A 16,846-nucleotide genomic window follows, 5' to 3' on the forward strand; every position below is an offset into this window, starting at 1 on the left:
TACACAAACAACACTATTTATTGATTAATTTTTTGGCGTTTTTATTTTTATAAATTAGTTTAATATTTTTATTGCATATTTTCAAAACAATTTAAGGTTACAAATGTGAAACATGTATGTACATATGCATGCGTTTATTATTACAATATTATTATTATTATTATTATTATTATTATTATAATTATTACAATATGTTTTCTGCTATTCACTGTACATTCATTCACACATACAAATGCATTTAACAAATAAGTGTATTTGTGTTTTTTTTTATATAATTAAGTAATGCTTTATTTAATTTTCATTTTACTATTGTATGTATATTCGGTGCTGCGCTTCGCTATGATATACATGCATACATACTAACAGATTTGTTATTAAGTATTCATATATTTTTTTTTCATACTATTTTTTTTCGGGTGCAATTTTTTTTACACTTTATCCTTTTAATTTGCCGTTAAACTGTAATTTATTATTTAATACCTTGTGCCGAAATATTTGGCTTTCCTGAATTATGCTTTTTTAATATTGTATTATATTTTTTTTTAATTTTTTTTTTGCAATTAGCATTGGAAAACAGTTATCATACAAAAGGAGAGAAAGATACCAAAAATTAAAAAAAAAATGCATTTGTTGTTTTTGTCATTGCATTTACATACGTATGTTCTTTATTTGTTTTTGCAATATTTTAAAATAATTTTCATGTTACTAAATTATCGGCATTACATTGTTTTGGTTTATTTCGCTGAGGTGGTAAAATTCTTTGCCTTTTCTCTATACAAATGTATGCATAAGTTTTTCTACGTTGAATATTTTTACAAAGTTTACGTTATTATTTAAATTTTACTGCATTTAAAATTTGGTGTTTTTCTTTGCATGATTAAGATTTTTTCTTGCTCCTGTATTTTTTTGTTCCTCAAAAGTAAAAGTTTGAAGTAGGCGTGCCATGTTTTGGGAATTTTTCTTTAAGTTAAATATTTATCGTTAACTATTACTATTTATTTCGGTTTTATTTACTTTATGCTGTGTGTATAAATTTCTCGACTTTACTTTTTGTGTGTGAAAAATTTATTTCTAAATTTTATGGAAAAAAAGGTTTAAGTTGACACTTGAAACATTTCGTTTTTTATTGTTTATTGTTTTTTTTTTTTTTTAATATATTTTTCCTGTTGTATAATTCGCGAAGTATATGTCATATGTGTTTTTATTATTCACCCTGAGTAGGAATGCGAATACTTTATGAGTGTTCCAATACAAATTGTTGTTAAAATTCCCGCTATTGAAACGCTTCGACTGAATATCTGAGCTATTGGTTTGGAGTTTGAAAAACATTTGGGTTAAGACTATTTTTTTTCGATTATAAAATGTGTTTCTGATAAATTTGGCCAATACCTTTTAGACGCAACTCTGTGTTTGCAGTGCACTTCAGCTGAGATTTGAATGGAATTGGTCTTCACGGCTGGCAGCAAATTAAACTAGGATTAAAAAAAATATTCAGATGGATATAGAAACAAAGGTTTTGAAAATAGTATTCCTCTCTTTCTTGGATAGTTAGGTTAGGCGGGCTGGGCGAACCCAGTGGCGAAGTTATGCATTTTCTTGAATAAGACGGTGCCACAGCTATTTAGGTCCTTCTAGATAACGGAAGATTTTTCTGTGTAATGCGCCCGAAAATTCTTGAAGTCTTGCAAAGTCCGACAAATCTTGAACAGTTCAAAAATCATGGAAAGTCCAAAAAATCTTGAAGTGTCTGAAAAATCTTGAAGTGTTAACGAAAAGAAAGAAGGGCAATCAAAAGCCGATATTCTTTCCTATAAACTAAAAACGAGCTGTGGCTGTATTATACAAGTGTCTATGTAGAGTCCCTCCACTCGCGCACTCGTCAGCTTCCTCACTTCCCGAAGCAATGTATTGTATAAGAGATTATCTCAAATCTGGTTTTTCGTGGACCAGCTAAGACCCTTAACCGCAGTCTGAACGTTAATAACAAAGACGAGATTTGAGACTCAACATTCTTACCATAATATCGAAACCAGCTCGTCGGTTGCTTCATATTTTCAGTTTCTTTTACGGGAAACTTCAGTCTTCATGATCGGATAGTCTTCGATTAATGGTTAGGTTATTCTTACAATAATTCCAGTTCTGAAAGTAGTGTGGGACGCGCTTCTAGTAGCAGGGAACATTTCCAATTTTCGTAAGTTGGCGTACTTTATTGGACTCGGCCAAAATCACTTAAGTGGCTACAGCGCCAATCAAGAGGAAGAAAATCACTGAGACGGCTACAGTATGGAATAGAAGTCTGTAAGGTGACTTGGAGGTTCGAGAGGATTTCCCTTTACATATATACAAATATGTAAATATGTTTGTCAATTGTTGTAACCTTTTGAAACTCAGCAACTATCTCCGACCAAAAATCAGTTTCTTTAGAGGACTTCAAGTTTTTATAGTAAAGACTGGTTCTAAAATATGTCCATGTCTATGAATCATTGAATTATATTTGCGGGCGAATAGGACTTTAAGAGAACGTCTAATATGTAAGTGAGGTCCGGGCTTGACGCGGCGAGTCCCGTTAGCGTCCCTTCTGCGCCCTTGTTTAATGACTCCCCCCAAAGAGGCTTGGTCGCCTGCAACAAATGACTTTTCTATTCTAGGCCACAGGCTCGCCAGGTGCTACAAGGTGGTCAATTCATGACTGCTACGGTTATGAATATAGTCTGTGATATTTATGTAGGACACAGTTGTACGCATTATCCGTAAGGGTCTTGGAAAAATGTTGATTTTAACTGCTTCCGTTATATAATTACGGGTAACTTGCGAGCAGTGGACAACTAATTATTGGAACTACATATGAATATATATATGGTAGGACCCAGGTTGGATTTCTGGTTCAAGCACCATCCAACTAAATCTTCTTTTCTTACGTGGTCGCTCCTCGGAAGGGAATCGCAAACGTTTGAGTGTACTTCTGACTTTCAGAAGATGCCAAATATTTTTGTATAAAGATACGAATAGTTGAGCGGAAAAATAAAACTCTTTGGTAGAATGTTAATTTGTATTTGTACTCAAATTATAACTATAATACCAGAAGAGCAACTTACTGCCGAAATTCGGCCGTCCCGAAGTTGTATCTACGAAAACTTATTCGTCTTCGCTTTAGTTGCTATCTTCATGTATATGCATATGTATTCGCCTAGATTAGTCTTCCCATTCAGCTTCAGCTTCGTGTTCGTTTTAGTCGCTGTCTTCGTATTTGTATTCGTCTTCGGAATGTATCCGTATTCGTATTCGTCGTCACATTTTTCTTCGCATTCAACTTCGACTTCATCGTCGTATTTGTCTTCGAATTCATCTCCGTATTCGTTTCAGTGCTGTTCTATTCGTCTTCGCAAACATTTTCGTATTCGTCCTCGTGTTTGAATTCATCTTGATATACATCTTCGTATTTGTCCTCGTATACGAGTTTGTATTCAGCTTCATCGTCGTATTCGAATTCGTCTTCGGTTCGTCTACGTATTCGTATTCGACCTAGTCTTCGTATTCGTCTTCACCTTCATGCACGTATTCGTGCTCATCTTCATATTTGTGTCCATATATGCCCTTGTATTTGTCTTCGTTATCAACTAATAGTTCGTATTTGTCATCGTATCCATATTGTTCTTCGTATTCGTCTTTCTACTCGTCTTTGCATTCTTCTTCGTCTTTATATTAATTTTCCTCTTAGCTCTCGTCATCGAAAGAAAAATACCTTTCCAATGATAAATTGGGTTTCAAACGAAGGCAGAAAAAATTTCGTCGGGCCCAGAATCGCGGCATTCGATATCGAACGTAATTCGAATCGAAATTTTGTGGATTCGCGAAAAAACGATTTAAAGATTTGAATTGTAATATAAAACAAAATATTTTCGCCTTTAGCTTTATAAATAGCCTAGCTGGTGAGAGGGGAATTTCACATACGCATGGAATACTAGTAGCAGAATACGATGGCATATATAACCCAATTCTTTCTTAAGTAGACTTAGACGGTTATTGCTTCTGACCACACATATACTATATGTACATAGATGGGGCCGATGTGACGTTAGTGGTTAAAAGTGCGCACCACCATTCCGTAGGTCCTGGGGCGAGCCCAGTTTCCAACTAATATCAAAAACCAAGGAAAATACCAAGTTTTTTCTAATAGCGGACGCCCCTCGGCAGCCAATGATGGCAAACCGCCGAGTGAATTTCTACCATCTCGCAAATACCTATTGTTGGATATCCATATTTTAGCATACACTGTTTTACATATTGTTCGATATCTCCGGAACGGGTCGAGATATCAAATTGTTGTACAGCTCAAATCACTTCTAAATTTTCCTTAAATTAAGTGTGTAAACTCCAAAGAGATCGGCCTCTTAGTTTCTGAATCTATAGGTAAAAAATATACATATCTACATATATATCGACCCCTAATCGCCAAAACGATGTCAGCCAAATTGTTTTCGAAATTTTTTTTTCGATGCAGAAATATTCCTCCAGCATCTAGATGCATTTCCGCATTAAAAATTAAATATTGAAACAATTGTCGCCTACATCTTTTTGGCAGTTAGGGCTCGATATATAGATCCGATGTTATATACAGACAAGCCCCGATTTCACTTTTATTGCACAGTGTGTATATAACGTGATTGGATACAGTCATATAAATCCAGCTAGCTTATTCTGAAGGAATCACTGTGCGCCATTCGAAGACGGTGTAAAACTGTAGGTCCCTCCTCTGTATGTGACCACAGAAAGGCGCCAATCTATTATTATTATTACGTATATTAGATAAAACTTTTTGGATGTTGAACGCACGTGCTGGATTCGAACTATAGCTAAAAATTCGGAAAAGCTAATGTATAACGCTGCCTTTGTGTCGGCAACAACCATCTTTCAAATCACCAAGCCGAGTGCACTTGTCGCCACTTGTCAGCGTCGCTATACTATCTGTTACCTTTTATAATTATTAATTCCACCGATTTTTTATTTGCTTACTATTTTCCAAACATTTTCAAGAGCACCATTTTTTTTCTTTTAATTCAAAATTTTCTCCTCCATATACTATTAACGCTGCTTATGCGTTCTTATGTAATTTTACTCTACTATTATATTGCATTTCTGATCTTGTTAAAAATTTCTGCATTGTTTAATATTTTTTTTTTTTTTTGACGCTTTGTTATTAACTGGTAATAAATTAATTAAATGCCATCATTATTTGTTGTTGTTACTGATTTTTTATTCATACATACATACATTTTTTGCATTGTTCGAAACAGCTGTTACATGCGTTAAATAATATTTATATTTTTTTTGTTTAAATTTGTTATAAGTTTTATTTTTTATTTATTTTTATTTTTTCACAAACTGTCGTTTGTTACATTGCAATTTAAAGTAATAAACTTTTAAATGTTTTCCTGAACGTGAATTGTTTGCCGGTTGCACTTAATCTAAAGTAATTATTATACATGTATATAATATGTATATATTTTTATTTTTTAATTTCAAATATTATTTTACGATTTTTGCAATATTTAATTCATAAATATGTATGTACTATCATTAAATTATTTATTAAATTAATGTTGTTTTTCATTATATGTTCAATTATTTTTCCGCTAGCATTTACATTATTTATACATATTACTATAATTAATTGGTAAATATTTTTTAACTAAATTGCATACTTCCTTCCCTACTTTTCATATTTCATACTTTATTATTTTATTTCATTTTTGTGTTACAATTTTTGTTGCTTATTTTTTCTCGATTTTTGCTATATTTTACATATGTATATCTGTGTTGCTTTTTTTTAAATTGGTATTATGTATATATATTTTTTAATTGTTTACTGTTGAATTTGTCATTGAATAACTTTTTACCGTTGCATTGTTTGCGTTGCTTAACTCTTTTTTACAATAAATCTACAAATTTTCTGCACTCCAATTTACGACTCTTTGCTAAAAGTTCATATTTAAAAAAAATCTTATTTGCTTTTGCGCATAGAAGTATGTATATTTTTATAAATGAAACATTTTTTGTTAGCAACTAGCTTCGCGGCGTTAGAAAAACTTAGGTAAATCAGAAATTGGAAACGGAAATATGCAGTCGTTTTTACCTCGTTACACAAGTGTTCGCTGCCGAAGCTTCGATTAAATTTGGTTAATTTGCGTTGTATACAAAATTCTTAGCATTTTGTTTTTTGTTTTTTTGCTTACAGTTTCAAGCTTAACCCCAAATTTTCGCTAGTTTAAAATTTTTAAATTTAAATACTCACAATTCAAAGGTAATCAGTACATCAGCAGCAAAACTTTAACATTTCCACTTAATTTAGTTTGCAATTTATATTCGGCCCTATCGCGAATTTCACATGAACAAATATTCCCAAAAATTATAAAGCAAAACAAAAACAATTTTTCCCAAATTTGTTTTTGTTTTGCATGTTAAATTATGGGAAAGATTTATTCACACGAAATTGGCGATAGGGCTGAATATATTTATTGTGGAAAAAATAATAATAATTTATAAGTTATTAAAATTTCATAGTATACTTAAAGAATAAAATTTAAAGAAAATTTTTAACAAACTTTTATTACTTAAATTAGTTTAAGCAGTGCAGAAAACTGGGTGTTAAAGTTAAATAAAATAAACATTTGCAAATTTAACAAGAAGAGAAATTATATAGGAAAACCAAACAAGAGTCTTGCATTACAAAAAAAAAAATTAAATAATTTCAACAAATCTGGGTAGTTTAAATTTAACCAGTGTGATGTTATTCTGTCAACCAGTCTCATATAATGAACTTATAAAATAAAGTGATTTCCAATAACAACAAAAAAAAAATAGAAATTATTTGCAGACAGCAATTTCCAGCTTTGCTTTTATAAAAAAAAAAAAAAAAACTAAATGCGGATTAAACGTTGGTGTCCGGGCAGCTTTTTATTTGTCGCAGCGGACGCTGACGCTGATGGTATTGTTGCCAACAGACGGAACCATGATTTTAAGAAGAAATACTACATGCAATTTTCGCTATCAAAGAAAAAAAGAGCGTGTTAAATTACTAACAAAAAGTATCCAAACACGAACACGTTGAATCCGCTTTAAGAAATGAAAAAAAAGTTCAGTTACCTTACCATGCACGAAGTAAACGGCGAGTACGTTGTATATAATTTTCATATTCCAACTAAGAAATTGGAAATTAAAAACTTCTACTTGATGCGGCGAAAGAAGAAAAGGCTTTTTCCAAGCTTTTAATATTTTTCGAACGAGCTATAGCGCATAGTAAGGTATCAAATGAACTAAACTTAAGTTAAAGATAAAAAAATTTGCAGTATCAATGAACAAATTTCTTAACAACGTTTGTTTTTTTTTCAGATAAAGTTGAAAATATTTTAGTGTTTAAAAATAAATTTTCAATTAAAAACAAAAATCAATAAAGTAGACTGTGAAAGATAATTTGCCTCTCAAGCATAAAAATCAGTGAGCGAAAAAAAATAATAAAGATTTTTTTTTATGATCATTCCAAAATGGTTTTTTTTTTATTTAGATTTTTAAATTTGGATTTTAGTTTTTTTCGATAATTTTTAACCGTTATGATGGACTCAGCGTTTTTATGACAGATTTAAACCTTTTATGATCTAAAAAATTAATATGATCGAAAAATAACTAGTAATTTTTAAACAAAAAAAAAAGACGGCCGACTTAAATACTCATCTAAAAATCAGAATGGGACCACCCTTGAGGTACAACCTTGCATATATAAAAAAATATTCGGACAAATTGATAACCCCCTTCTTCCTTTGAAGTCGGTTAAATATTATAAATAACTGTTAAATTTGTTCAGAAAAATATAAATCCAATTTTAACGGTTAAATTATGATTTTTTTTTATAAAGATTATAACCGTTACTGTCCCTGATAAAAATTGAGCTTAAGCTCCGATTCGATTTTCGGTATACATTTTATTTGAGCTTAAAAGCTTACTTTATGCATGCAGCCCAATGTGTCTAAAATATCAAGGGAGTTTTTTTTTTTTAATTTCATCTTAAGCTGTGCCAGAGATAAATCATTGCGATCACAATATAGAGCGTACTTAGGTCGGTCCCTTTATTCGAGTACTAGCAACGACCCGAGGGAGCTTTTACTTTGCGCGCGGTAATACCCAGCAGCACAAATCGCATACTTCTTCACCTCGCAGTATTCCGGCATGGATCGATATCTTTTTTATTGTAATGACTAAATATGGAAACTTTTCAGAGAACTTATTGAGGAATGCTTCTACTTTAACAGTTTGGAGGTTTGGTTTAAGAACAAAACCCCAGACAATTTTTGTGTGTAATATGTAGTGTAATAACACTACGTCAAGCAGAGAGAGCTCGTCGCGTTGTTATTTCTAGGAAAAGGGAAATTTCCTCGGAACGTTTTACCACAAACCTCAAAGAATGTGCCTAAAGTGACTTTTATACAGAGAATCTTTATAAATTGGTAATCTTTTGGAACTAAATAAATCTTTTTGGACTTTAATGACTTTTGACCAAACTGGTATTTTTATCCTCTGCAAGCACAAGCGGCTGCAGCTTTTCTCATAGATTTACAAATATTGTATTTTTTGTTAATTTTTTCCGTGAATTGTGTTTCAATAAGAATTTGTTAAATCGCTCCTGAATTATGAAAAGTAAAATTTTCCTTTTGATTACATCTCTCTTTCTTTTTTCAATATATCGGCACTTCGAAGTTGGGGAATGTACTTTGAGCAATATAGAAGTATTTTTTTATGAATTCTTTTGTCAAATTGCGAAAGTAAAGTAATGAGAAATAATAAAAATTAATGCCGAACTAAAAATATCAAATACCGCTTTTCAGAAATGAAAAATTACTTTTGAAAGTTACTTTACTACTTTTCGAAATTTTTGAGTTGGATGATTTTTTTGAAATAACTTGCATTGCACGGTCTGACAGCACCTTTTACTCTCTGGCATAGGGTGAACAGACGTCCTGATGCCAAATTAAACTGTCCTTTTATAAACTGTAAGCATATCGGGAGGGTTGTTCTCTTACGATCGTCCTGATTTTTCCTTCGACTCATCCTAGTCAATCTACTCTGACACAGCTTGCTAATTTTTCTTCTTTTTTATACTTCACATAAGTATTTAGTTTATTGGTCAATAAAAAAAAAATAATAATAATCACCTATTTAAGCGGGATAGTTAATTTTTTTTAAGAATTAATACTAAAAATCAAATTTCAAAACAAAAAACTCAAGTTTTGGAAAACTTTCTACGCTTCTCGTAGCATATTTTAGTTTCTCGATACTTGCTTTCTAAAATAATTTTTTGTACAATATTTTCACTTGAACAAATGTCTGCAATAAACACTTTCAACTCAACTAAAATAATTAGTATACTAACTACAAAAAATATAAATTTTTAAACTTAAAGTTAGTTGTAAACAATGCGTTAAAGTTTAGCGAAAACATAACGAAACTTATTATACAATTCAAACATTTTTCGCTTAAACTACAAAATAAATATGTATACATTTTTATGCAAATTGTTATTGTATTGCCAATTGTTGCCATGTGGCTGCTGAGCGAGGAAACAGAAAAAAAAAACAAGAAAAAAATTAAAATCATGCAACACTTTCCACTTAACTAACATTGGTTGTTGTGGGCGTGGCAGTCGTCGCTGACGGCGCAGCGCTTACGTCCGACTTGCATTTGTTGCCGCTGCTGTTGCCCGCTCCCAGAGCGCTGCTAGCGCCGCCACTATTGCCGCTGTTGCTAACATTCACCGCGCCGCTGCTGTTGCTGCTATCCATGGACCAGTCCCAATCCTTGCCCTTCGGTCGAAATTTGGACGACTTATGGTGATGATGGTGATTCGATAGATTTTGCGTCATTGCCGCTGCGCTCGCCGACAAGCTGTTGCTGCTGTGATTGCGATTAAGCGGGTCAGCGCTTTTGGTGCTGGACTCAACGGCATTCTGCTGCTGCTGCTGTTGTTGCTGATATTTGGGCGACTTTTCACTGTTCGCAGCCGACTTTCTCGATTCTCCACCACTGGATTTGGTATGCGAAGTAGGGCCATTTGTTATCGAACTACCGGCGACCAACTTACCAGCCGCATCTGCCGCTGTTGCACCACCCTCAGACGTGTGCACATTGTTGTTGGTGGCATCATTACTATTATTCGCATACGGTATCAGTAAATCATCGCAATCATATTCCCAATTGCGCTCACAGAATTTCTTCTTGTAATGCTTCTCCGATGAAGATTTCGACTTTCGTTGATATTTTAACGGTATTTTCAGTGTATTGTTGCCATACGGATCTCCAGCGGTGGTGGCCGTGCCAGCTGGCGGTGTTGGCGTGGGCGTGTGTGTTGGTGTTGGTGTGGGTGTGACGCTGTGTGCAGCAGCCATGGCCGCCGCCAAAGGTGGCGTTGGCACTGCTGCATTCGGGCTAGGTGTGCGCGGTAGTCCAATGTCGGACAGCGGCGGACTTTCGATGGCGCTTGCATCGACTGGCGACGCGACGCTCGTCTTCAGCAGCGTTATGGGTGGCATAGAGGTGACATCCGAGTGCGATGATTTCATGCTGCTATCGCTGAGATGGTCGGAGGAGGAAGCGTGACTGCTACCGCCAACGCTGCCGCTGCTATGTTGATGCAGCAGCAGTGAGTGATGATGATGGTGGTTGTGGTGGTGGTGTAGGTGGCCATGCATATAGCTATTGACAGCACTGCCGCCAGAGCTTGCGCTGCCGCCGCTGGAGCTGCTGGTGCTGCCGGCGCTACTGCCGCTACTGCCGCCACTGCCCATTGGCATATCTAGTTGTGAGGAGGTGGAAGAGGTGGAGAGGAAAGTGCGTGCCGCATCTGAATTGCTGCTGCTGTGCGTTATGCCAGAGTCGGGTGAGGTGTTGCAGCTAATCGAGGAGGGTACTATATCGGTGTCTATCGAACGACGCGTCTTATCCAATTCGGTGGAGGCGAAAGCGACCAGCCGATCGAAGCCGGAGCTCACACGGTGTTGCCAGTGAGTTTCATCGTCGGCGATGACGTCATCTAAGCGAGCAACGAGGGAGAAGGAAAAAAGGTTAAGAAAAATCAGTTAGTGTTTGTTTACAAATAATTGACTGTATATTTATTAAATGATTAGAGTTCGAACAGAGAGAAGTGAATGTCAGTGAGTGTGAGTGTGAGTGTAAAGGACGCGCAGGCATTGTGAAGTGTCTAATGCAAGTGGAGCGGTCCAGTGCAAGTTTTCATTTTTATAAAACATCGTATTTTAATCCCTAATACCGTTGAAAAAGATTTAGCAAAAATAAGGGCATGCAGGACTGAAGGCAAGAGTAATAGGTATTCAACTCCACAACCATAATTGCATTGAGGATTAGTTTGAAAACTTTTTGCCTTTACCCTAGAAAAAAAACCCAAAGTAACTGAATACAAATGCATGTCGCACAAAAAATGTAATTTCAAATAAAAAAATTAAATGAGTTATCCAAACAAAAAAATAATGTAGATATACATATGTATGTATAAATGCTGTTTTTCCTCGAAGTGTATCCTTTTAGGAACATTTTTTCCGCTTTTTAATTGCCTGATTTTTACTTAGCTTTTTTATCATAAAATTTTAAAAACTAATGTGTTAACCAAAAATACACAAATTTGCAAAACATTAGAGGAAAATTAATTTTTAGAAAAAAAATTGGAAAAAGTAGATCTTACAAAAAAACTAATTTTCAGCAAAAAATTGTTAAGAACATTATTTTTTAAGAGAAAAAATACTTAGTAAAAATATATTTAACAAAGCAAAATTAAATTACATACTAAACATAAACAACTTTCGGGAAAAAAGTTTTATAGGAAGAGTTTAAGGGAAGTGAATTTTAAAAAGTTATCACAAGCTTTTAAGTTTCACCTGCGTGTAATCAAATCTTGCAATGAATTTTTAACCAACAGTGCAATAGGAGAGATGAATTGATCCCCTAGCGCAGGTGTCGATATATTTGAAAACTCCGTATTTATGGCCCGATTTGGTTCATATGCGGAATAACTCCACAAAAAATTTAGTCGTTAGGTGGTGAGGGGATCGATGCTTCTTTTTCTACTAACCACTAATAAAAACTTGATATTGTTAAATTTTTTTAATTACCTTTTGTTTCTTTATAATTTAATAGGAATGCCTAGATATATGTTTCTTTTTATCAGCTTTAAAAAAGGAGGATGCTCTCAATTCGTTACTTAAATTTTTTAATTATAGGCTCACAGTACATAAAGGGTTAAAATCGTGTAGAAAGTGTTGCCACTTTCCAAACAGCTACGATAGTTTGAGTCCGGTGTGATATTTAGCCTCACCGATCGATAAATCTTAATATTAATCCTATTCTAATTTTCATCTTAATCTTAACCTAAACCGTAGTCTTCATCTTTATCTACATCTTCTTCTTCATGGAGCTTCGTCTTTATCTTTATATTCATCTTCTCACCTACATCCTTAAATTTATCTACGTTTTCATCTACATCTCCATCTCCATCTTCATCTTCACCTTCACCTGAGCCTTCTCCTTCTCCCTTCACCTTTATATTCTTCTTCTTCGTCTCCAACTTGATCTTGATCTTAATCCTCATCAATATGTATCTTCATTTCCAACCTGATCGGCTCCTTCATCTCACATCATCACCTTCATCTTCTTATTCATTCTCACCTTCATTATCTCCTAAATATCAATCTTAATATTTCAGGGCAATTCTGGCAACTATCTCTCAACTCACCACAGTCTTTCAAAACACAAAAGGCAATTCTGGCAACTATCTTGAAAACTCTTTTCTGTATTTGGAAAGAATAATTGAAAAATCTGCTGATGAGGAGGTCTTTAAGCAATAAGTTTCCAAAAATTAAGTAAATAATATTAAAAAATTTTGTTTATTTTTAAAACAATCTGAAAATGGAAAGAAAATTAGATTCAAAAAAAGGAAACAAATAAAATAAGTTCCTTAAAAAAAGACGAAATTAAAAGAAAACTAAATTAAGAAGGGAGACAAATTAAAAAAAGAAAAAAAACTAATTAAGTTCGAAACTAGTAATTAAAAAAAAACACATTTTTCTTTCTTAAAAAATAAAAAACAATAGAAGAAAAATATTTTTTTAAAAATTAAATAAAAAAATTAAGTCAGTTGCTAAAAATTTAATGACATTAAAAAATATACATATTTTTCTTTTTAAAACAATGAAATCTAAAATAAAACAAAAAAATTCGCTGCCCTAGGATTCCAACCTCGGATCTCGAGAATGTCACTCCAGTGCTTTGCTCACTCGACCATTGCGACTTCTGGAGCAGCGCGAGCAGGAAACTTTCATGCCAAAATAAGCAAAATCGTTCACGACTATCTTGCCTAATGATTTTCAAAAAAAGACTTTCAATTATCCTAGCCAGAATTTTCCTCTCTACCAGTACTTATCGTTATCTTTGTTTCTACCTATAACCTTCACCGTGGCGTTAAATAAGTCGTGATAATATTTTTTAGGGTACAATCTAAAATTAAAAGCATTAAATGGGACAAATTTTTAGAATCTATTGACAGTACATTTTTAGTTCTTAAGGAAATTAAAATAAAAGTTTCTATAATTTCGTCCTTTGTCAGGGACACTTCTAGTGATGTTTTCATAAAAATAATGTACAACATTTTCCCTGAAATCAGGTTGTGCCACTATAACTCAGACCAAACTGGAAAATGTTTAGTTGTAAATAAACAAAAAACATGCATTGCAATATATAAAACGAAACAGTTCAGAAAACATGAAAGCAACCAATAACTATTTTAGAAAACACTTACCAATCTTCACATAAAATTTATATAAAATTTTGGTTTCTCGTTTACATTAAAATCACAACAACAACAACAACAATGATGTAAGGTGTGGACAAATATTGTTAACCCAATTTCAGCAGTTAAATTTTGAGTTTGTTATAGCCATAGCTACGGTATGGAGTAGATATTGCATGGGAGGAATTGTTGGAAACTGGAATGTAATGTGTAGGAAAATATATATATGTTAAAATGCGGAAGTCGATTCAAAGTAAGGATTTGGTGGTGCTAAAGGCTAGAGAAAATGTTTGATATGTATGCATGTAAAAAGCAAGCAGTAGAAGCTGATTGGCAGCCCGCGACAAAAGACAGCACCTCAACATTTTAGCAGATTCTGACATGTATTTTCCTTTTTTTATTTTTATTAATTTTTTTTTATAAAAGTATAGCTCATTATCAAGCAAAAACCAGATGAATCCAAATCTCAAACTTTGTAGAAATATTAAAAAAAAACCACAAAGTTTCATCAAAAATCGCACTGATTTTCGATATTTTTTTTTTGCTGACGGTGTCACGCATTTTCATCCATATAAAATATATTTTTAAACTGGTTTTATTCAGCCTCATTGCGTAAGTCGAAAATTAGGCTAAATTATACGACTCGACAACATTGCCATTGTCTACTGTCGTGCTAAAATAAGTAAACGACGAAAATCGTCGAAAATTGTTTAGTGCTGCCAAGTTTTTCCATTATAATACACTAGTCGAGTCGAAATTTTAGACAATGACATGAAATTTTCGATACGATTCGACTCTCGAAAAACGACTTGCATTCGACACGACTCTCGTAATGAGGCTTGTTATTCATAATTGTAATAAAATACCCCATTATTGGTGTGAAAATTGGAGTAAAGTAAACTTCGAAGGACCTGGGTTCGATCCCGATGTCCAAGCAACATCTAAATTAGAAAGTGTCTTCTAATAGCGGTCGCCCCTCAACAGCTAATGCCAACCTCAGAGTGTGCAGGGTGGCCCATATACAGCACAATTCTTAATATTCATTTTGGCAGTGACATCTCTATCTCTTGACACAAAGTTAGTATCATAGCCCCACGGAATGAAATGTTTTGCTTTACGCTTACACAACGTTGGGACATAATGTAGTCTCATTTCCAAACGCAGGCCGCGAATATTAGGTTTAGCCTGTTAGCAACACGATATTTCACGCACCAGCCTAATGCGAATTTTGCGCATTATTCGCTGACAAGGTCCAATTGAATCAGTAATAAAAGGCACACAACCAACCGCTTCGTTATAACTGCCGCATCTGGGGAAAGGAAAACACACACATGATCGTCGAGAAGCCATTGAATCCTCGGCGGGTAACAGTTTGATGCAGATTTTGAAGCGGCGGCATCACTGGACTTCTTTTTTTTTAAAATGCTGCTGGAAACGCCATTTTGGTCAACGGGTGAGCGCTACAGAGGCATGTTAAACGATTTGTTGAGGACATGGACTTGGACTCAAGTGGCTACCAAGATCTTGGAAAACTGGGTTAACAATGGGAAAGTTTGTAGGACCACGATTTGTGCTATAACATCAAGACGCACACCACAAATTGGAGGCGAATCTCGGTCAAACACTTAGTAAAAGTATAAGTGCCAAATTAGTACATTTTTGTTATAACTAATTTTATTTTATTATAACTCGATACAGTTTAAGGGCCGTTTGTGCAATGTCTGGTTATCACTACTTCCCAGTTAAAAATCATTATCGACGCTTTAACGAGAACGTTCTGGACGTTATGCCCACATTTTTCATTAAAATTTGTGTAATATGTAATGTAAAGGATTGTATATCTTGCTCTAACTACTGTGAGGAGTGAGGACGTAGAGGGTAGTTTTCTTTTTTTTCTTTTACTTCGAATGTATAATTATCATAGTTTGCTTAAGCCTACTACAAGGGCGGTAGCGAGCATTCACTAGTAATATAGGCGGGTTCCCTAGTAATATAGTAATACGGATAAATATTAGAAAAAGAGAAGCTTCACTTCAGCAGCGTTTGGGATCCACACACAACTTTTTCTTTGCACTCAAATTATTAAGACTTTTAATTATATTTATATTTACAAGGAAGGTAGATAACAAAGAAGATATAAAAGCTAAGGTTTTCATAAAATTCATGATTAAGTTCTGGTCTGTTTACAATACCCCAGAACATAGGGATTTTTTAAAATGTAAAATATTTCAAAGCATTTGATCACGCAATTTAAAAAATATATTTGCTAAAATAATACGATCTTTCTTAAACTTTTTGTGTCTGGCTTACTGTTTTGGAACTACGCAAGGCTTTATGTATTTAATTTTGATTCATCGGTGGAAAATAACATTTGCTAAATTCGAAACCGATCATTTTTCGCAAGTTTTTGCTCACCGCAGACGTTGTTAATTCATTCCGGGAATGAGTATTGAGTCTTGTAATGGGCGTTGCACTTGAAATCCCATGTTATTGAAGACTATCTTCTTGAATGCATCGCGAATTTTATTTTATTTCAGATGCAGCGCAGAAGTTAGGGCTTGTTTGAGGTTCGCGTTCGCAATAAAAGCGGCAATACTGCAGCACTGATTAAAGTTTGCAACACTGTTGGAATGGCTCAAGTGATAAAACTTTGCTAGAAATGCACACAAAACGTTAAAGTATCGTGCGCAAATGAGCTTGAGATTGCCACTCGAAAAAGCCCATACAGTTTATAATTCTAACATGTTGGAAACGGTCAGAATCTCTCGGTCGACCAGGGGTTTCCGTAATAAACTTTTAAAATTCATGTAATTCCCTATCCAAGCTTGCCACTTTAACATACTATTTTTATTCAAAGCCATAACTTTCGGTTTCTTTTTAAGGACTTTGTTCAACTCACTCATATAAAATTAAACAAAAAATCGAAGCGTCTGCTTACAATGATAAAACAATCCAGAAATTTAGGTAAAGTAGCGTTATATAATATTACTATAGGAAGCGCTA

At 33.9% G+C, this 16,846-nt stretch overlaps 1 protein-coding gene across 1 annotated transcript in view; it reads right to left on the reverse strand.

Annotated features, from left to right (window-relative positions):
* Nucleotides 1–5,229: 5,229 nt before the first annotated feature.
* Nucleotides 5,230–16,846, reverse strand: part of LOC118738843 (histone-lysine N-methyltransferase, H3 lysine-79 specific) — a 167,068-nt gene continuing 155,451 nt past the window's right edge. Inside the window, exons 8-9 of the mRNA XM_036469855.1 lie at nt 9,669–11,077; nt 5,230–5,465 (exon numbers count right to left, since the gene is read on the reverse strand). Coding sequence (XP_036325748.1) covers nt 5,421–5,465; nt 9,669–11,077 — 1,454 coding nt within the window. The 3' untranslated portion in view covers nt 5,230–5,420. The remainder of the gene's footprint in view (nt 5,466–9,668; nt 11,078–16,846) is intronic.

The sequence above is a fragment of the Rhagoletis pomonella genome, unplaced genomic scaffold, assembly GCF_013731165.1.
Source record: "Rhagoletis pomonella isolate Grant_MI unplaced genomic scaffold, Rhpom_1.0 Rhpom_scaffold_00001, whole genome shotgun sequence".
NCBI lineage: Eukaryota > Metazoa > Arthropoda > Insecta > Diptera > Tephritidae > Rhagoletis > Rhagoletis pomonella.